Source organism: Psammomys obesus, unplaced genomic scaffold (assembly GCF_907164565.1).
Source record: "Psammomys obesus unplaced genomic scaffold, mPsaObe1.curated_primary_1811, whole genome shotgun sequence".
In the NCBI taxonomy this organism is placed as follows: Eukaryota; Metazoa; Chordata; class Mammalia; order Rodentia; family Muridae; genus Psammomys; species Psammomys obesus.
This window is the reverse complement of record NW_026596046.1, coordinates 23,264,131-23,287,015: the sequence shown is the minus strand read 5'-3', so window position 1 is coordinate 23,287,015 and position 22,885 is coordinate 23,264,131. Positions and strand designations below refer to the sequence as shown.

Below are 22,885 nucleotides of genomic sequence, written 5' to 3'. Positions count from 1 at the left end.
AGAAAGAAAGAAAGAAAGAAAGAAAGAAAGAAAGAAAGAAAGAAAGAAAGAAAGAAAACCTATCCAAGAATGAGATCAATCCATCATTTGTAGAGTCCTTGGTAAAAGCTGCAAATTGCCAAGGTTCCTACTGCCAGCTCATATTGGCTAACTGGTTTTTTTAATCCCATTTTTCTGCTTCCTTGAATCTCATGGATGCTGCCACAAACTGAATTTCTAGATAGCAAAGCTCCTAGGAAAGCTGTTGCTAGGTAAGTTTGTGGCATAGTAAGTCTTTTAACTGAAGGCAACAATGCTTATTTGCCAAGCTCCCCATCATTTTGAACAATAATCAAATGCTGGAAATCTGTACTAACTGATCAAGCTTAAAACTATCTTTAAAGTCTTGTCAAAATGGAACAAATTTGTTAAGTGAAAAAAATCATGAGGAAATGGACAGTGAAGCTAAGAAACATGAACTTTAGACATGGAAAGACTTGAGATTGAATATAAAAATAGGCATTTCCTGTATACAGTGCCTACACATTTCAGTATTGGTTTTTTTTTTACTTGTGATGGAGGCTAAATGTCTTCTTATGATGCTGCTTGTGTTTAAGACATCACCCATTCAAATGCATTTTTAATTAAGATAGAATTCTCCTACTTGGAATAGATTAACAGTTAATTTTCATTATCCACTTGACACTATATACAATCATCTGGGAGGAGAATCTCAGTAAGAAATTATTTATATTTTGTTGTCCAGTGGATACGCCTGTGGGGGATTTTTCAATTTAGATAATTGATGTAGGGAGACCCACCTCAAATGTACGCAGCATTACTTCATGGGGTGGGCTTTGAACTAAGTGAAAAGGAGAAAGCAAGCTGAGTACTAGCATGGATGCCTTAGTTGCCCTGTTTCTGATTACTAATGCAAAGTGCCCAGTTCTCTCAGGCTTCTGCTGCTATGACTTCCACAATATGATGGACTGTGATCTGAAATCAATACTTCCTCCCATAATTTGCTTTTGTTAAGGTATTTTGTCACAAAAAACTGGAAAAGAAACTTTACTAGGATATATTTTTAAATATATTTTATAACTTCCACTGCAATGTATTTGGGGGAAGAAACAGGAGAAAGAGGATAAATTGAGGCATAGGATTGTTTGAGGTAATGACAAATGTTCATGTTAAGATAAAACAATGTTGTGGACAGATTAAGTTTTAGGAACAGGATTGTTTAGAAATGTCTATGCAGTGGCATAGAAGGTGGTGTTATGAAGAACGCTACCAAGCATATTGTTTTTCTTAAGGACATCACTTAATTATTTTTTTTCTTAGCAGATCATACTATGCCTAGTTTATAACAGATGTCCAATATTTTTTAAGTAAAAAAAATGTATCTAACACTAAGTAGGTGCTCATTCATGGTTTTCTCTATGTATCTTAATTCTTTCATGCCCTAAACTATTCAGTGTGCCCTGATCAAACCAACTATAGACTTACACATTTTGATATTTCATATTTCATTTCATGTCTCCATACTTAATATTTGCTATTATCATAATCTACAACATGCTAGGAGGTATGTATATAACAAAGGGGAATGGCCACACACTATCCATTTTTCTTCACCTTCTTTTTAACTCCTGTTTTATAGAGCATGGTCTTAAACATTATTCTTACCCTAGCTCTCCTAAAGTTAAAGAAATATATCTCCTTTTTAATTGAAACAAATGGCCATTAGGCTCATTAGAGTCTGTCTGGCATCCAAGTGTAACAAAATAGTTTGTATTTCAAGTTCCAGAAAGACCAAGGTCATTCATTCTTCAGCCATAATGTGTCATCAGTTCCTTGATGCTATGTTACCTAAAATGGTCTCCTAATATCTGTCTTTTTAAAATGATTGCTAAAATTGTTCATCAGGTAAATTTGTATTCATTTCTTTAAAGCCACAGATTGATATGTTATGCAAAAAGAAACTCCAACAGCTTCTCCTTCCATGCCAGCGATAAAGAGGAGGCTCTGTCCTCCACTGCCCTTAAATTATCCCACCACAGCTGCAGTGTGTCACTGATTTTAGAATTTTAGGTGAGGATCTTATATCACAAATAGTTATGCTAATACATCAATTAGAGAAGCAGCCAAATTCAGAATTTTCTTATTTAAAATTAATGATTCTAAAAAACAAAATTCCATTTTATTGAGCCTCATTAAACAAAAAGTATGATCCACAATATTTGTTCATATCACCATTTAGCAGAAAGTTCTCAAAATCATAATAACAAAAAAAATGTTTTAATTCTATCTCAATATATTCTAGCCATTGATATAGAGAAAATACTATTCTCTACTCTGTTAAACTTTTTTATTTTTTTATTATCATTTATTACAATTTATTCAATTTGTATTCTGGCTGTGGAGATGATCCTTCCAAAACCACCCTACCTCCCTTTTCTCCCCCTCTGCTCCTTCCCTAGTCCACTGATAGGGGAGGGCCTCCTTCCCTTCTATTTGACCCTAGCCTATCAGGTTTCATCAGGAACTGTTTGTTGAACTGTCAGTTGAATTGTCTGTTCAACTTTTTAATCACAGATTTTTAAATTATGTTTCTATAATTGGAAAGAACAGTTCTAACTGCATGGTCACTAAGGCTTAAATTTACACATTAAGCCCTGTACTAATGTTGGTTTCTAACAGGAGGCTATACATTATACTCTGTACCTTGGCCTTTTAGGAGTCTCAATGAATCCTAAGAGCTGTATTATCTACAGATGAATATACCAGGTGGCAGGTGATCAAGTGAGTTCTATACAACTAATAAGCAAGCTTTCCAGCAAGGGTATCAGTTTTCCTTTTTCATCTGATGACTCTCTTGAGCCAGAATCCAGAAGGTATTGGTAAGTGGACTGAAGGTATTAGTAAGGTATTGAAGACCCAGAGTAGTAAAAAATCGAAATCTAGAAAGTCTCCTCTGAGTTGCACAGGCCTTGCACTACTGCAGCTATTGTGTGTAAATTTTCATGGAATAATATAGTGTGTGGGCAGAAAAAAGACCCCCCCCAAAAAAAGAATCCCACTCTGAAGAGACACAGTGTACTTGTCAAAATTCTAGCTGGAGTTTTGAGTGCTACGAGAGGGTTTGCCCCTGTGGCTGAAACAGGGTTTGCAGCTCAGTAGCTTAGATGAGCATAGACATAATATGGATGTTGCTATGGAGAACAGTAAAAGATAATGAGAAATTGTAAAAAAAAAAAAAAAAAAGGTGAAATGCTAATGACTTTACCTGTAGTGAAGCTGTGAAAGAGGCTGATTAACACATAAAGTTGTAAATGGATACCATCATGGAAGAAAGTTTCAGGAAAAGAATGGAAGACTTGTTGACTTGGAAATGATTTATGTGTAAAACAGAAGCATATGGATGTGAAAGTATTTTTATTCTATATTGTATTTTTTTAAATAACATGAAATAGATACACAAAGGATGAATTTTTTAAAACCTTTACATTAACCAATTAGAGAAGGCTGGATTTTGTTGAATAAATCAAATTTGAAAGATTCTAGAGAAAAGATAGAGTATCACATATGAACCAGGACAGTAGTTACTTCCAGAAGTGGGGATCTGAGGGTCAACTGTGTCTTTAGGAAATTTATACTTCATAGCATCCTCTTTTGAAGCTTTGCGTATGACATAGTATGTTCCAAAGACTTTGAAATCAATTAACACCTAAAATTTAAAAATTACTCCACCACACTGTGACCTTTTAAATTTACTATTGTTTATATTTTCTTACTTCTTAAAAATGGACAAAATTATACTGTAAGTGAATAAGTCAATATGATAAAATGAAATCCCATCTACGAAAATTTAAATCAATATGAACCATTCCATTGAAATAAGGTAATATCTCATATGTGGAGACCCTGATAGGAACAAGGAAGAGACTACAGAGGACGAATAAGCCCTTGACTGAGAGTTGAGTAAAACAAAGAAAGAAATCCATAGGATGACTGGAAGTTCATTCAGGAGAATTAATTTTATGACTTGAATTTTTCACAGTGTGTTATGCCTCATTGAACGGCAGCAAGAGTCACCATGTGCCAGGTGGAGGCCTTGTCAGAAACCGAACAAATGATGATACAAAGGGAAAAGACAATGTTTCCTCTGTTCAGGAGGAGGGGCCACATCCCTTCCACTCCTTATCTACGACCTTGTCTTTCACTCTCAGTGCTTGATTATTATTCACGCCCAGCAACCCATAATTAGTTCATCTCACACCTGATCCTCACACAACCACTTGGGGCGATTAAAACTGTGTTACAGATACAACCCGGCCTATGTAACAGTGAAGGCCAGAAATAATATGGTTCATCAGATTAATTAGTAATGAAAAAGCATTCAGATTTTTCAAATTCCATACCAAGGAAGAAATCATAAACCCAGAGCAGGGAGTAGGATAGGCTACAGATTAAAATTAGCCTCTCCGGTTTACGCTGGTAAAATAGGGATTCTCTAAACTCTAAAGAAGAAGAAGAAGAAGAAGAAGAAGAAGAAGAAGAAGAAGAAGAAGAAGAAGAAGAAGAAGAAGAAGAAGAAGAAGAAAAAGAAGAAAAAGGAAAAAAAAATGTTCCCAGTTAGATTATTTAACCACAGCACATTTAATTCAGTAAGCATTCGCTTGACCCCTAGATAGTCTCTACATAAAATGCTAGGAAGGATACCAAGAAAATAAAATGATTTTTGTTGGAAAGTCCCTCTTCCCATCTCATCACTTACTACATTCTTGGAACACCTTATGTTTATCTATTTTCAACAACTCCTATTGCAATTGTAATTGTAATTGTCATAATTTATTTTTTATAACTTTTAAAATTTTTATAATTTATTCACTTTATACTCCGATTGTAGACCCCTCCCTCATCTCTTCCTGGTCGCACCTTCCTTCCCCTTCCCCCCTGTTTCCCTTTCTTAACCCACAGAGAGGGGGAGCCCTTGAAATGTTTTTGAAGATTATTTGAATTGACTAAAAAGCCAACTGGAATGAGTGGCCTCTAAGTGTGTTTGGTGATTTATTCATAATACCGAGGGTGAAACGGAAACCTTCTGCAGTAGCGGGAACATTATTTTTAAGAGTCTGCTGTAACTAGGTGGCAGGTCATGGACACATTTCAGGCAAACCTACCAATGATCTGTCATATCGTTTTATGTCTTCTGACACACTCACTCAAATTTCACTTGCTGCGTAACTGCAGTGATGTAAAGGTTGATGCCACATAAGGGTGAAAACTTGAGTTTCATTCTTGAACTCACAAAAAGTGGAAGAAGAAAACGGATTCTGTTAAGTTGTCCTTTGTCCCTGCATACACACACACCAATCAAACAATCAAATATAAACTCTTTCATTGTGTGTTGTGGGGATACTTTGATGCTTCATGAGCTTGAGGCCCAGCACACACACACACACACACACACACACATGTAATCATAGTATAATACTTTGGAGGGGGAAGCAGGAAAATCCCTGCATTTCATTGGCCGGTGAATTCAGAGGAATAAAAGAGTCTTGGGCTCCAGTGAGAGACTTCCAAATTTCAGGTGGATGGCTTCTGATGAAATATGCATAAGCATGAGGATTACCGAAGGACCACATGACCTGTGACATGGACAATCACAAGCACACTCACATCCATGTGAACGTACCTACAAAGTATGCACCTAGACACATGATTATGCATATATGGAAAAATAAAAAAATAATAAAAATAAAATAGCACATTGAACATTTAAATATTTTTGCTTTGTTTTGTTCTTCTCACACTCAAATAGTATTTGCTTGTTCCTGACCTGTCTATGATGACATTGTGGAGAAGTTATTTTGCTGTACACAGTGATCGTGGTCCATGAAAAACAGTTTCTTGATTTCAGCTTTCTCACTGGCCTTGGACTAAGAAGATCCGACATCAGTTATTCAGTATTTTCCTGTTAAATCTAAAAATTTCTTGCAGAATAACCCCAGTAAACAGTGTGTTATATTTTTTAATACCCAATTTGTTTATTAATATTTAGTGTTCCTATGTGTGTGTTTGTGCCTGTGTTTGTGCATATACACATGTCATGGTGGACCAGTAGAGATTTCAAGCCAGACACTATTAAGTCTATTTTTCTACCTTGTGGGTCCGTACCTAACTCAGATCATAAAACTTGGCAACAATCTAACTACTGATCCATCTTGCAGGTCCCATGGGTGTTCTATATGTTACAATTTGAATTCACTCCAAATGTTATTTACCATTTATGATTATCATTTAATTTTGCTTTGCTTTCTTCTTTCTTGAAGAGAAACATTGCCTTATGCAAAATCTATCAGACACCATAAAATCATAAAAATGTGCTTTTATAACAATAGATGTCATCAAAAATTCATCCTCTCAACATATTAGAAATATTAAAATTATTAATAGATATTTCTTACATGATAAGCTGACTGTGATATCCAAATTTGGATATTTGATTTTATTCCTTCTTAAATGCTTCTAATTTTTTTTCCTTTTTAAATTTTTTGTTATTATTTTTTTCTCTATCTTTTTGCTTCTAATTTTTTCAATGCATATGTCTGTAAAATGGCCTTCAAAGAGTTCAAATAATTTATTTATTTTTTCTTTCTTGAACAGCTTGTCCTGTTTGTTTTGTCTCCACATATCACTAGAGAACTTTGTGGAAATCTCAAAATGTCAGCACACATCCATCCTGGGGAAGTATTCTCTCAAGCAAAGGAAGAAAAGGCTAAACACATGTGGTTGGCATCTTCAGGGAACATTTTGACAAATACGTTTTTTTTCTGTTTCTTTGTGTGCCTACTTCCCATCTGTTAAATGGTAAATAGAATTATATTTAACTCAGTGAAATTGTAGGAACTAGTGAAATGACTGCAGTGTCTGGAAGATAGTAAACACTCTTTTGTTATTATTAAAAACAGGGAACAGGACAGGAGCCTACCATAGAGGGCCTCTGAGAGACTATCCAGCAGGGTACTAAAGCAGATCATAGCCAAACTTTGGGCAGAGTGCAGGGAATCTTATGAAAGAAGGGGGAGTTAGTAAGATCTGGAGAGTACAGAAGCTCCACAAGGAGGGCAACAGAACCAGAAATTTGAACACAGGGGTCTTCCCAGAGACTCATACTCCAACCAAGGACCATTCATGGAGATAACCTAGAACCCCTGCACAGATGTAGCCCATGGCAGTTCAGTCTCCAAGTGGGCTCCCTAGTAAGGGGGGCAGGGCCTGTCTCTGACATGAACTCAATGGCTGGCTCTTTGATCACCTCCCCCTGATTGGGGAGCATCCTTATCAGGCCACAGAAGAACACAATGCAGCCAGTTGTGATGAGACCTGATAGGCTAGGGTCAGATGGAAGGGGAAGAGGAACTCCTGTATCAGAGGACTGGGGAAGGGGCATGGAAGGAGAAGAGGGAGAGAGGGTAAGATTGGGAGAGGGATACAAAGTGAACAAATTGTAATTAAGAAAAAATAAATTGAAAAACAATAATAATCACAATGTGGTGGTTAATCTTTGTCAATATACCTAGATTTAGAATCACCATGAAAAAGCACTTTCAGATCTATTACTATTATTACTATCAATGTTTACCAGTTATTTAAAATAGCATGAACCTGATATGAAATAGGGATTTAACTTTTTCCCTGACCAAACCTGTCAATCAAAGTCTCACTGTATTTATAGTTATAGAGACATCTTAATGTGATTTTAATTTGTACCTAATTTTCACAGGAATGTACTCAGTATTTTACAAGAACACTTTAAAACTTAGTACAAATATCTGATCCTGGCCCATAATGCATATTCACTTAATATTTAATTAATTAATTATCAGGCACCATGAGATTCACAAAGTGCATTGACTGAGTGGCCACCAGAACACACCATTCGCACAGTGGGCAGGCACAATGTCCTCTTGTAAAGGGAAATATTCAGAAAGGCCACACCAAAGTGAGAAAGGGAGAAATGAGACAAAAACTGTGATGTGAGGAACATTAAAAAATTTAAATATCTTAAAAATAAAATGAGATTATTAGAACATGTAACATGGATGTCTTATCCTAAATTTTGTAGTATTTGCCATCTTCATTCTAGACCAGGCACATACATTAATATATACTCTTTTTAGATACCTAAGATATCTACAGAAGAATAGATAGATAGATAGATAGATAGATAGATAGATAGATAGATAGATAGATATGGATAAGGATATCTTTTTCTGGGTTGGATGTGAAATGTCCTTCATAGGCTTGTGTTTGGAATCTTGTTTTATAGCTCTTTGCAGTGTTGGGGAAGGTTATAAAATCTTCAGAAAGTGTATCGATGCAAGAAAGAGTAGGCTTCTGGGGTTCACAATTTAGAAAAGACATTTGTGCCTGGATTTTTGGATCCTGTTGTTCTCCTTGTGGAGCTCCTGTCTCCTCCAGGTCCTTCTATCTCTCCCTTCTATCATAAGATTCCCTAAACTCTGTACAAAGTTTGGCTATGAATCTCAGCATCTGCTTTGATACCCTGCTGGGTAGAGTCTTTCAGAGGCCCTCTGTGATAGGCTCCTGTCCTGTTCCTGTTTTCTCCCTCCTCCAATATCGGTCCAGTTTGATTTCCAATTTGCTTAGTTTCTTTAGGTGTACAGATTTTAGTATGTTTATCCTATATTATATGTCTAATATACACTTATAAGTGAGTATATACCATGTGTGTCTTTCTGCTTCTGGGATACCTCATTCAAAATGATCTTTTCTAGTTCCCACCATTTATCTGTAAATTTCATGATTTCCTTGTTCTTAATTGCTGAGTAGTATTCCATTGCATAACAGTACCACAATTTCTGCATCCATTTCTCAGTTGAAGGACATCTGGGTTGTTTCCAGATCTGGACATTATGAATAAAGCTGATTTGAACATAGGTGGGCAAATGTCTTTGTGCTATACTTGAGCATATTTTGGATATATGCCTAGCAGTAGTATAGCTGGATCTTGAGGTAGCACTATTCCTAATTATCTGAGAAACCACCAGATTGATTTCCAAAGTGGTTGTAAAAGTTTACATTGCCACCAGCAATGGAGGAGTGTTCCCCTTTTCTCCACATCTTTTCCAGCATGTGTTTTCATTTGAGTTTTTGATCTTTGCCATTGTGATGGGTAGAAATTGAAACCTCAGGGTCATTTTGATTTGCATTTCCCTGATGACTAAGGATGTTGAGTATTTCTTTAAGTATTTCTCCGCCATTCGATATTCCTCTATGGAATTCCTTCCTATCTCCGTACCCTAATTTTTAATCGAATTACTTGATTGGCTGCTTTTTAACTTTTTGAGTTCTTTATATATTCTGGATATTAGCCCTCTGTCAGATGTAAGGTTGGTGAAGAGGAAGATAACCTAGAACCCTTGCACAGATGTAGCCTATGGAAGCTCAGTATCCAAGTGGATTCTCTAGAAATGGGAACAGGGACTGTCTCTGACATGAACTTAGTGGCTGGCTCTTTGAGCACCTCCCCCTGATGGGGGAGGTGTCTTACCAGGCCACAGAGGAAGACAATGCAGCCAGTCCTGATGAGACCTGATAAGCTTGTGTCAGATGAAAGAGGAGGAGGACCTCCCCTATCAGTGGACTTGGAGAGGGCCATGGGAGGAGAAAAGGGAGGGAGAGCAGATTTTGGAGATGACAAGGGAGGGGACTGTGATACAAAGTGAATAAACTGTCATCAGTAAAAAAAAAAAAATAAATTAAAAAAATAAAAATTAAGAAAAAGAAATCATAAATTTTGAGAAAAATTTACACTGTTTTAATCTCTTAAGTTTCCATCACCTTTAAGATTTATAGCCTCATCCAATTACCTTTGTCCTTTGCTCCCTGAATGCTGATGCAATGCAACAACCCGCCTTCTGTCCCTGGACCATGCCTTCTCTGGTAGAATAAACGTATCCCATTATTCCAAATTGTAAGCCAAATTAACCCACTTCTCACATTGCTTTTGTCAAATGTTTTTTCGCGGCAATAAAAAAGTCACTAGTATCCATATATTCTCAACTTCAATACATAATATTTCTCTTTTGGGGTCACCTATTTTAATTATATTTTTGACGAAAACTAAAATGTGGAGATTTATAAATGTATATATAAATATTTACTTATGTATGTACATATATTAATGCTATTTGGTTCACTTTAATATACTAGATACCTACAAAAAGATACGCTACATTTCATTAAAATAATATTTTTATTGCAAATTAACTAAGATATTGCTATCATTTTTCAATTATTTAATAACTTCAAAAATGTCTTCAGTGAGAAGTACCATTAATTTCCTTAATACCCTCTTTTTTGCATCTTGTTGGATAAAATCATGATTATTATTATCAACTCATGAAAATAAAAGCCATTGGATTAATATTTCTCAATTGAGTAGTAGTATATATTTGAAATAAATCCTAGAGTTCTAATATACATGTGTATAGAAACTGGTCATGGCAAATTTATTTCTTCTGAGGAAAACATAGAGTGATACTTATGTGAAGGAAGGAACTGCTATATTTGATAACTGAAAACAGCCAAATTAGTTTTGATTAAAAGTAAGAAGCCAGATTACTTATTTTCTGCAATGCCTTGATAAGCCCTTTTTTCCCTCTCAAATAAATTCAAATAAATAGTTAAAGCTTAATTTACAGTTTTTAAACTTTAACACATTGTACTGAACTCATGTTAGTTTCATGTTTTCCATTTGCTTTCAAGGATGAAAAGCTGCCATGTAGTAATGCATTTTCCCTAACAGAAGTTCCTTAAGGGTAGAACCATCCTGGCCAGGTTATGATTCTAATGCAAAGCCACTAAACATTACAAATACAACACTTAATGATACAGAGCAAATTATGCTTGATTTTTAAAAAACACATTCTTCTCGTACATATTGCATCCTGACCACAGTTTCCTCTACCTCCTCTCCTTCCAGTCTTTCTCCAGCACCTTTCATCCCCTCTCCCCAGATCCACTACTGTTTTACCTTCAAAAAGGGACAGGCTTTCCAGGGATACAACCAAAAATGACAGATCAAGTTGCAAATAGACTAGGCACCTCCCTTCATATTATGGCTGTAAGATGTAACCCAGCAGAAGAAAAAGGATCCCAAAATCAGGCAAAATACTCAGAAAGGTTTTTTTAAATGAAATTTTCTGAAGAGAAGGAGAGGGGGAATAGAGGGTGGGACTGGGAGGAGAGGAGAGAAGGGGCTGTGATCAGGCTGTAAAGTGATTACATAAATAATTTATTAAAAAATTGCCAAACACATAATTAATGTATTTGGAAGCCACTGAGAAAGGAATACAGAAATATGTATGTGCTTTTCCCTACATGAAATCTCCCTACAGAAATGGTGGAAATTCCTAATAATGACAATATGGCACTATTGGCTTTGGAAAGGTGGATAGTTGGCAAGTTGGCAAGGTAAGGACCTGGGTCTCCATCACAGAAGACACACACAAGGACTGAAGCTCATGTCTGTAGTTGTAGTGTTCCTATGGCAAAATGGGAAACAGAAAGAGGAAGTCCCAGAAAGTTCACAAGCCATATCCTCTGGCAGCAAGAAGAGAAGACTATGGCAGGAATGCATTCACACTAAACACACACACATCCCACCACATATGTACATGTATGCATTTAGGAATGTATATTCTAATTAGGTATTTTTTTTTCAGTCTCAAACTCTATACATTTCAGTGAGCTTTTATTCACTCAGCATGGCCCTTCTGAAACAATGGAGTGGTGCCTTAAACTCACTGTGTAATGTCTTTTTTGTGAGTTAACGATAATAAATGATTTCACTTAAAACAAATACCTGTAAGCACCACTAACAGTATTTTGTTAGCATGCCATAGATTAGAGTTTTTATGACTTCTGAAAACATGAGAGCACTTTTAGATGGCTATCACGGCCATTGCTATCATGTGGGTTACGATAGTGATAGATCTATCAGTGTAATTTATCTGTCTAATTGGTAAGAATACATAGTTTTAATTTGGGTTTTGTACTCACAGCTAGCATCTGTAAACAAAGCTTTCAGTTACAAATAAGAAAAGGTCCATGAGGTTTTGTAATTTGAAGTTTATAAAGAAGTAATGCTTTTTTTTTTTTTTTCATTGTAAAGAAGCTCATTCTAGCTGAAAAACTAAAGAGACACCTTAGGACTGCATAACAATTGCATTAGCTTTCTGCCTTGGGTCACTTCCACTCTTCCATACAGAAAGCAAGAATAGGCATTTTAACACTCGAACTCTCTCGGCTTCTCTGCACTGTGCTTACGACTTCAATGCCTGTAAACACACCTTAACACTTAATAGAGGTGAGATACAGCATATCAAAATCAAAAATACTTACATGTTATTAAATGACTGTATACCTTAATGCAAATGACAAATTAGTAATACTCTCAAACTCATTAAAAGTAACGGTCACCTCCCTAATGAATTCTCCATTCTGTTCAGTAGTAAATTTTATCTAGGCAAAGCCAATATAAATTACTGTTTATGGTCTTTATTTTTTCCTCACTAAGATCAACGTCATAAGACACATCATGTTCTTGGGAATCTTATTTAGAAAAAAAAATATTGACTACTTACTAATCACTGAGCCTAATGCTAAGTGATTTAGATTTAGATTTCAAAAGAACTGTATAGGATATGTATCATGTAAGTCTGAACTAAGGAAAATATTTTGATCAAAGCATCTCTACTGCCATTAGTATTAACCAGGATTTGCATTCAAACTTTGTGTGTTCTTGTTACCACTTAAAGGGAAATAACTTAAAGGGATAAATAAATTTGTATTACAGACAAGATCATCGTGTGAACTTAAGTTCACAGTTCCATTTCCATAATACAGTTTATCAAATTTCTTTTTTCTCCACAAATGATTTTTTCATATCTTTCTCAATCTTCTTATACTAGTAGCATTGTTTTTTTTTTACATATTCAAAAGACATAGTGGCAAAAAGCTTCTTTAATTCATCAATTCTGATCCATCAAATTAAATGTCCCAAGTGAGATTTTATAACTCATATCACTGATGATGAAGACCAAGGAATTTCCTTTCATACATAAGGCTACACCATTTAACTATTTGCATTCCTGCTCTTAAAAAATGTGTGTCACGTTGCCTCATTTTATAAATGGGATTTGAATGACAGAGTAAGTCTACAATGAAGACAAGAACAGAAATTAGGCAGTCTGTATATAATATAAATCGAATTTAAAAGTGTCTTGTGAGGTAAACTTATTGCTATACGCAGTTATTATTATTTTTGCATAGAAACATAGAAGCATTGCTTTCCAAGTAGGATGAAAAGTCACATGAAATATTTATGCATGCAAAAATCAGAAATGTTGTTCCCAATAAAACTGCATTGTTTTTCATAGGGAAGCCAAAATAATTAGAGGACTCACAGTCTTTTTTTCAACGCTGCCATGCCTACCCCAATTTAAAGAATGATATTTGCTTCAACAGTTGGGCTTGGGTCGGAAATCTTGCCTTGCCACTAACAGAGAAGTTTTCCTTTCACATCTGTTCTCTGGCTTGTACAATATTGCCTTCTATCAGCTGAACTGTAGGATTAGTAAATGAATTAACAGACTTTTCAAAAGTATACTGCGTGATAGTACTTTAATTCATAATAGAGTGTAAATGAAGTGACCTCTGACTTTTAACATTCAAATCAATATACAAATAGTTCAACTCCATTTCCTCCACAAATTGGGGTTTAAGTTTGTTTTGTTATTGTTATTATTTGTTTTAGTTTTTAACACATGGTCTTGCTATGAAGCACACATATGCTTTGAACTTGTAACTGCTACAGCTTCCCAAATGCTAGGACTACAGGATTTGCAACCACTGTCTGATTAAGCTGTTACTTTTTGTTTGTTTTGGAAACAGCATCACACTCTGCAGCAAGGCAGTTCTTAAGCTGGTGATACTCCCTTCAGTCCTAAGTACCAGCGTTGCTGGCGTGATCCAGCTCCATTAAGTTTTTTTTTTTTTTCTTTCAGTCTCCCAAGAAAATGTCTACATGGCTATGTGCAGGAAGCGAGGAAAAAAAGACAGTATTTCCTAAGAAATGAGAACAGCTCAACACCGTAGAATGGTTCCGTTGATAGGAAAATATCAGTGATTTATGACCTCATTCTTTCAGTAATTAGCTACATGTACTGCAGCTGGTAAGTGTCTGAATATGACAAATATTTCAATATACTTCATGCAAAGGTAGGAGTCAGATTATAGTAGGTATCTTCTACTCCCCACTACACTGCTTCTCAGCAGATATGGTCTCAACAATTTTAATCCTTCTGGTCACTTCTTCAAGCAGGTCCTGCTTAGTTTAAGTGATGCTTAACATTTGATCAGCTCAGGGACCACCAACAGCTATTGGATGAGAACAAGTTACAAAAGGAAGGCATAAGAAATGTTTCCTAGTGCTCTTCATAATATTTGAAGTGACTTTCTGAGATCCAATGCCATACAGATTGTTTTTCTTTTAGCACAGACTGAAGTATTCTGTTTTGTATTTTCCAACTCTAAACATTTTCCTCATTTCCCCCATTAACATTTTTCTCATTTCTCTTAAGATGTAAGGACAAATTATTGTTACATTTTAAAATGTACTGACTGATCTGCCTAAATATTTAAAAACTAGTTCAATTACTAAAAATATTTGAGAAGCCAAAATCATCCAATGAAATGGTGCTGGTCTAACTGTATGTCTACATGTATGATTATTGATAAAAAACAAAATAACAATCATCTCAAGTCCCCCTTCTGGACACATGTGGAGTGCTGAGTTCCAGCTGAATAATAGTATCTCCCCCAGGACCACATGCAGCCTGAGGCACAACCATCACATCGGTCCATGGAGGAGACACACGCAGACTTGAGGCTGTATTCTGCTATAAAGACTTCAGTCTCCTCTTCAATAATCTCTGCAGATCACTCACACAAATCAAAGCTTTGTAGGAAGGGAGGTGAAAAGTTCGCAAGTACTTTAAAATACTATTCTACATACAGTTCATTGTCATCATATTTACATCTATTAGAGTAAAAGTTCTTACAAGCACTTTAAAAATACAACGTGAGCTTGTAAATTCTGTCCCAGTGTCCCTAAGGATACTCCTTTTTAGACTATTGGCCAATTGAAAATCTGTCACATTGTCCATTGCAGTTTTGGGGCAAATTTCTTGTTGCTCCCAAGAAGAATAAACATGATTAAACTCGTTGCCATCCGTTTTGGGATATGTAGGCCTGGTTGCAGAGAAAATACTGTTCCCGACGTGGAAGGATAGCTAGGGAACCCATCTGGCTGGGCCAGGTAGCTTTCTAGAGCAGATGCTGAATGGACCTGCTTAACAATGCCGGCTGCGCAGCTGCGGTAACTGTGAAGACCGTGGTCTTCAGAAAGATATGCCCAGAACTACTTTCTTATAGATATGTAAGGGAGCCTGAGGAAAATTTGGCAAAACATTTTTCAAAGTATGCCCACAAGTGAGTATGGGCCACCACTGTTACTTACCCTTTGCCCCCTGATCTTGGTGAATGTTTACAATCGTGGGGTGAATTTCTACTCACACATTCGTCTGAAATACATGTGCAGGAGCAATAGAGAAGACCCGCTCTGTCAGTGAGTGCAGTGTGCGCCAAGGACCTGTGCAGGCCGTGACCCACATCATCCTGGACAGGGTCTGCCGCGCTGGCAGCAGGGGGAGTAGGGAGAATGTAAACCATAGAATCTTCTGCAGTGCATCTCAACTAGAAGTTCTACGTCTATAAAGATGGTGTCTGGAAGATGTAGCAACCGTATTTACCTTCAACATGGGGAACAAGCCTTTTAAGTATATTGAATAATATTTATGGTTATTTTTAACATTTTTTAAATAAACTTTATGGATATGACAAAAAAGAAAAGAAAAAGAAAAGAAATGTGAAACACTTTCAAGCCATAAGGTATAAGCTCTCATCATTTGTAACGAAATGAATGAATCTAGAGGTCATTATGGCAAGTAAAACAAGCCAAATAAATAAAGATAATTATCATTCTTTCCCTCCCATGCATACATGTAAATAATAAACAATTGACCTGAAAGTGAGTAGCAATTTCTAGATGTTGGGACTAGAATACATAGGTAGAATAAAAGGATTGGCCAGGGCTTTTCAGTGCACAAGGCATGGTTATGTAAATGTCACATTGAATTCAAATTAACATATACAATTAACCAGTTGCTAAACATTTTTAAGAAACCTTTAGTAAGTTTAACTAAACATACTGACTTTGAATCGCACAATGAAAGCTTTAAAAGCAGATCCTGATTATTGCTGTTTACATAATTATCACAAAGCTGTATCACAAGTACAGGTGCTGTACTGCAGTGTGTAAGCTGACTTGACAGCAACATTTTAATGAGTCTGTGCTACCAGGAAAACTTATTGATACATTTCCCCCCAGAGCATCGCTGACATTTTTTAGAACAAATTAGCATCTTTATATCATTAGACAGGAATGCGAACCAGTAGGGGGGAAAAAAACAATAACAAGAACAACAACAAAAATGAAGGAGGTGTAAACAGCCTTTCACAATTAATCAAGGGAGGTAGTTTGGTACCTTGTTTTTAATTAAAAAAAAAAAAAAAAAAGCAAAACTGTGAAAATAACAAGTGCCAGCTATTTATCCACATGCTTTATCTTTTTATGTAATGAGTTTACTAGGACTGTAAGAGGAATCCATTCATTCCACATATCACTGAGTGCCTGGTACAAACTAGACACTCCAATGTGTACTGGGGACTTTCGACCCCCACAAAGTATGAAAAGTATGGATGTGTAAAAACTTCATGAACAACATATAGAAGATCTAATTTTCTAAGAAAAACTCAGTGCAAAAATTAATTTTCTCACTGAAATTTGCTATATCATCAGAAGGAATGTACTAATGGGCTATTTACAAGCATATTACAGTTTTGCATGCAATACGGCATGCATTTCAAGGAAATTATCTCATATGCAATTTACAAGAATAAAATTAAAGTATGTTGAGCATGAATCATTTATTCTATTGTGTTATATTTTCATGTTGTTAATATTAATTCATGTTAATACATATATTTTCTTTAGATGAATGGTGATTATTGACATGAATGGTGATTATCAGCAGGTGGTTATTTATTTATTTTGGATGCCAATGGCTTCAGTAATCTAATTGTGATCAGTAAGGTCAAAATCTAAAGTCAGTTAGGTAAATATGCTTTAATAAACTTCATCCTTAATTTTTTTATTATTACTCACAACTGGATTTGTGGTCTATTGAATAATCTTGAGAGATTCAACTGCACTCATTCATGTGATTTCAAATAGCTGTGTGTCAGGAGGCACTTGCATTGATTGTACATTACTGATGTCAAAATGCTGTTATTGCGTCCTGTAAAAACTCTGAGGACTCAGATATTTCACGTGGTGACACTAGGTTTCAAGGAAATCTAAGAAGAAAGCCTGCACATGACCTACAGGTGCAAGCCTATAATATCAGTTACCGTGAAAGCTGAGGCAGGACGATTGAACGTCTCAACTCACCCAGACGTCCATCAGCTGAGGAATGGATACAGAAATTGTGGTACATTTACACAATGGAATACTACTTAGCAATTACAAACAAGGAAACCATGAAATTTGTTGGCAAATGGATGGAACTAGAAGAGATCATCCTGAGTGGGTATCCCAGAGACAGAAAGATACACATGGTATATACTCACTTGTAAGAGGATATTAGACATATAATATAGGATAAACATACTAAAATCTGTACACCTAAAGAAGCTAAGCAACAAGGAGGACCCTGGGTAAGATGATCAATCCCCTTTCTGAAAGACAAACAGGATAGGGAGAAAACAGGATAGGGAGAAAACACTGAACAGGACAGGTGCCACCAGAGAGGGCCTCTGAAAAACTCTACCCAGCAGGGTATCAAAGCAGATGCTGAGACCCATAGCCAAACTTTGAGCAGAGGGCAGGGAATCTTAGGAAAGAAGAGGGAGGGGAAAGATCTGGAGGGGACAGGATCTCCACAAAGAGAACAACAAAACCAAAATCAAAACCAAAACCAAATAAACAAACAAAAAAAACCAAAAAGCAACACTGGGCACAGGGGTCTTTCTGAGACTGACACTCCAACCAAGGACCTTTCAAGGATATAACCTAGAACCCCTTCACAGATGTAGACCATGGCAGCTCAGTATCCAAGTGCATTCCCTAGTAAGGGGAACAGGGGCTGTCTCTGACATGAACTCAGTGGCTGGCTCTTTGATCATTGCCCTCTGAGGGGAAAGCAGCCTTACCAGGCCCCAGAGAAAGACAATGCAGCCAGTCCTGATGAGACCTGATAGACTAGGGTAAGATATAAGGGGAAGAGGACCACCCCTATTAGTGGACTGGGGGAGGGGCATGGGAGGAGAAGAGTGAGGGATTGGGAGGATGAATACATCTGAGAATCAAAGTGAACAAATCGTAAAAAAAAAATAAATGAATACATGAATTAATAAATTAATTAATTATTTTTAAAGATTAAAAAAAGGAAAGAAAAGTCTAAGCTCAGCCTTTATAACTTAGTGAGATCCTGTCTTAAAATAAAAGTATATGAGACTTGGGATACAGCTCAGTTATACAGAATTTTCCTATCATAAATGATCCCCAGCACTGGGTGGGTTTAGGGAGAACAGTCCCCACTTTAAGTTTTCTTAAAGAAAGCAGCCACGAGGTCACTGTTGCCTAGAGTAAATGGGAATCATTCTACTTACAAATTGAATGATAAGAATTCAGGTGAGTTATTAATTGGGGTTACCAATGAAAATAATCTGTAACAGCTCTAAAAAGTCTAACATCATTCATCCTGTGTCTTGTGCACATATGTGCTCAATTTTGGAAAAATACCGAGGCAAAAGGCTTCTCAAGATTTTCTCAGAGCAGAATGGTATTGACTAGACTGACTCACTTAAGCAGAATGACATTTCTGTTCTGACTCACTGCAACATCCCTTTCTCTGTAGGGCTGAAAGAATAGTTTGTCCTACCCTTCAAGAATACTGTCTTAATCCTCTATTTTCACTTGTTTTATATTATGAATCCCATTGACTAGAAATTCTAGGTGAAGTATTTTTTGTTATTACATGTCACCAGAAATATTAATTCTGTGGTATATAGACATCAAAAATCACAGAAAATACAAGTACAGTCAGTTAATTTTAAATATGAATGCCTAGATCCCATGCTTCTCTTGAAATTATAAATAATATTTTCTAGAAGGAACATCTTGTGATAGTTGCCAAAAGATTAGATGTTATAGTACTGTTACGTTTAAGCATAAAGTAACTTGGAAATTTGAAGATAAAGTGTTTCAGAAAATAAGAGTTTATCTTTCCATAATAGATCCTTTAAAAGTATCTGGAGGGTTTAACTTGCTAGAATATTACATAGCTACTATTTGCAACCTTCAAGACTCTGAATTTGATGCCTGTCACATGCTCCAAAGTAAAAGAATCATAACTTTCCCTTAGAAAAAGAATCAAAGATATACAGGCATAAATATTTTATCACTCAGAATTGACAAACAACAATATGTTTCCAAATAAACTCTCAGTTTAGAAATGAAAATGTTTAAAGATAGAGGAATATCAATTAATCTGGAGGCTTACTTTCTTTTTTTGAATTTTTATTTTTATTTTATATTAATTACAGTTTTCACTTTGTATCCCAGCTTTAGCCCCCTCCCTTATTCCTTCCTAATCCCCCTGTCCCATGCCCCTCTCCAAGTCCAGTGATAGGGGAGGTCCTCCTCCCCTTCCATCTGATCCCTAGCCTATCAGGTCTCATCAGGACTGACTGCATTGTCTTCCTCTGGGGCCTGGTAAGGCTTCTCCCCCGTCAGAGGGATCTGATCAAAAAGTCAGCGACTGAGTTCATGTCAGAGACAGCCTCTGTTTCTCTTACTAGGGTGCCCACTTGGATACTGAGCTGCCATGGGCTACATCTGTGTAGGGGTTCTAGTTTATCTCCATGAATGGTTCTGTGTTGGAGTAGCAGTCTCAGAAAAAAAACCTGTGCCCAGATTTTTTGGCTCTGTTGATCTCCTTGTGGAGCTCCTATCTGCTCCAGGTCTTTCTCTCTCCCCTACTTTCCTAAAATTCTCTGCACTCTGCTCAAAGTTTGGTTGTTAGAGAGGCCTACTTTCTATTTGCACTGCTCTTCATATTATGAATAAGGGGCTGTACAGTGAAGTGCATGCTATTATCCTACTTGATAACAGAAATCTGTCATATCTTAATTGGTTAAACACTCTCAAACTTGAAGTAAACTCCCCCAAGCCAGTTCACTAATTTTCAATAACTTATCATCACATCTTGTGATATATGATAGTTTGTGCCCCTGATATTATCAAAGATTTTAAGACTTGTCTCCTAAGTTTTTCCATGAGTTTTAAGAAGTGTTTTCTGCTTTCTTCAGTATTCTACTGTGCTTAATATGTGGACTTTGTTGCCCTAGAAAAACTATTACAATAAAGTATAGATAGACTATACAACTACTATAGTCAAGACAAATGTAATGCAACAGCCTTAGACATACATAAGATTGAAAAATCACAAATTCAAAGTATTGCAGAATGCTGTTACCAACAAAAAATATATTAATTTATAAAGTGTGGTTCAGATATCTTCCTTTATTACTATACCTTCCGTATAGCAAACAATAAATTTTAAAACATTATATATTTTATTGAAAAATATATGCTCAAAATATGTCCTATGCAAATACAAAATTAAACCATTCATGTTATTATCACAGATTTGACTATGTATTCTATATGACAAATATTTTTAAGTCTACAATGTTTGGTAATTCTCCATAACAACATACTAAACTACATTCATTATTGTGTATCTTTACGTCTACCTCTCTTTGACTATCATAAACAAAAGAAGATCAATGCTAGAATGTAAAGACATGAGATGCTCACTGAAGAGCCAAAACAACTGAGAAAACTTTTAGAAATAAACATCAAAATACATCACCATCAGAATTTGAAATTGTAAAACTTTGAATAATACATCTTGGTATTTAACAAAGTGGTAGACACATAATTCACTATGTTAGCTTAAATACATAGTCCTTTTACCAAACTCATGAAATTGAGGCATATCAAAATACCTACAATTATGAATAACAATTTGGTCATACAAAAGCAGGAATTTTCACTGAGAACTTGGAAAAGTATCATAAGATATATGCAATATACGTAAAGGGAATCACATACCTTCTGTGTGCACAGCTGAGACATAAGTCCAGTTGTATCTCTTCACTATGTCCACCATGGCTCGTGCCTGCTGGGCGTCTGAAGGTACAACTCTCATGAAGTACTTGAATAGAGTCTTGTCACTCAGGTCCATGCTGGTTGCAGAGTAAGCAATCTGAGGTATGTTGAAAAGCTGAAGCAAATTCTGGACTTGAATAGCCACAGAACTTGAGCCAGGCCCAATGACTCCCACTATGGGTTTCTTGGAGCGGAAGGATGAAGAGCCATCCACACAGCGTACCAAGCCCTCTTCCTCTTCTGAAGAAATAAGGGAATCCCTTATAAATTCAATGCTTTGCTCTAGGGCCACAGCTGAATGCCAGCAGGAATCTCTTATCTCACAGCCAAGTGTGATGTTGGGCAAGAGTGTGGGATCTGAATTGATCCTTTCCAGGGTATGCAGCATCGCCTCCACTCTCTGAATTCCATACTGCTCGCGGACTGCCCCACACTTCCTCTCATGAACTTTGTCCACAGTTGGTTGGTGGTGGACAGAGAAGAGGGCTCCAATGATGATGTCTCCTGGCATGTGAGCCACCACCCTCCTCTCACTGGACTGTGCACTCCCTCGAACATCTTCTTTCAAAAGTAGGACTGAGAGTATCAACAGAAGGACCATTTTAGGGGAAAAATTTTTAAACTAATAAACACATCATGGTGGAGGAATCTCAGATTTCCAATAGGTGCAGTCAGATGATGTCCTGTGTTGAGTAACACATTGAGGAATTAGGCAGCAATTTAGATATAGCCTTTAAAATTTAACAAGGTCCCCAGAAAGTGTCTAGATAGAAGCGTCCATATGATCATGATATTCAAAACCTGAAAATAAAAGGAGGAGCATGAGTTTTAACAGCATACATACTAGTTCAGGGACATTCTGAATATCCATGTTAATGGAGAAATAGCATTATTAGATATTAAATACAAAAAAATAGAACTGAAAAGTTTGAGGAATTTTGTGCTTTGTTTTGTTTTATTCATTGGGTGAAACAGCTTGTTGGCCTTGACTTCCTTACATTTATGGTTTTTTTTTCTTTTGTTGATCTGGAGTACAGAAAAGCAAATGTAATATAGAGCAGACAGACCTGTGAAAGAGCTTCCTAGTATCCAAACTATTCTATGCACTAAAAGTCCTTACTACACAGAACCCTAAATTGGTTAATGATACATGGTTGGGAGGATTGTGTCTAACTTTCGTTTTATTTTAACTTTAATCAGACTTTAATGTCTTTGCAATTTTTATTACTGAACGTATATTAATTTTTCAGTTAGAAAAGGAGTCTTCTTTAGAGGGTTGAGATGTAGCTCAGTGGTATACAACTTAACTAGTTTATACAAGACCCTGAATTCTATCTTCATCACAGTCAACAAAACAAAACATAAAATCATGTATATTTCTTGCCTTGATGTGATGTAAAGCATATTGAATAAGTTTAGTAGGATATATAAGCTTTGTGGATATGTAATATG

General features: G+C 36.2%; 1 protein-coding gene across 2 annotated transcripts in view; it reads right to left on the bottom strand.

Annotated features, from left to right (window-relative positions):
* Positions 1-22,132, bottom strand: part of Grm5 (glutamate metabotropic receptor 5) — a 483,320-nt gene extending 461,188 nt beyond the window's left edge. The window contains exon 1 of one of the 2 annotated variants that reach the window (XM_055623260.1): positions 21,377-22,132. In XM_055623260.1, the coding sequence (XP_055479235.1) occupies positions 21,377-22,034 (658 nt within the window). In that variant the 5' untranslated portion in view covers positions 22,035-22,132. The remainder of the gene's footprint in view (positions 1-21,376) is intronic. The other variant, XM_055623259.1, reaches the window with a different exon arrangement.
* Positions 22,133-22,885: the final 753 nt, after the last annotated feature.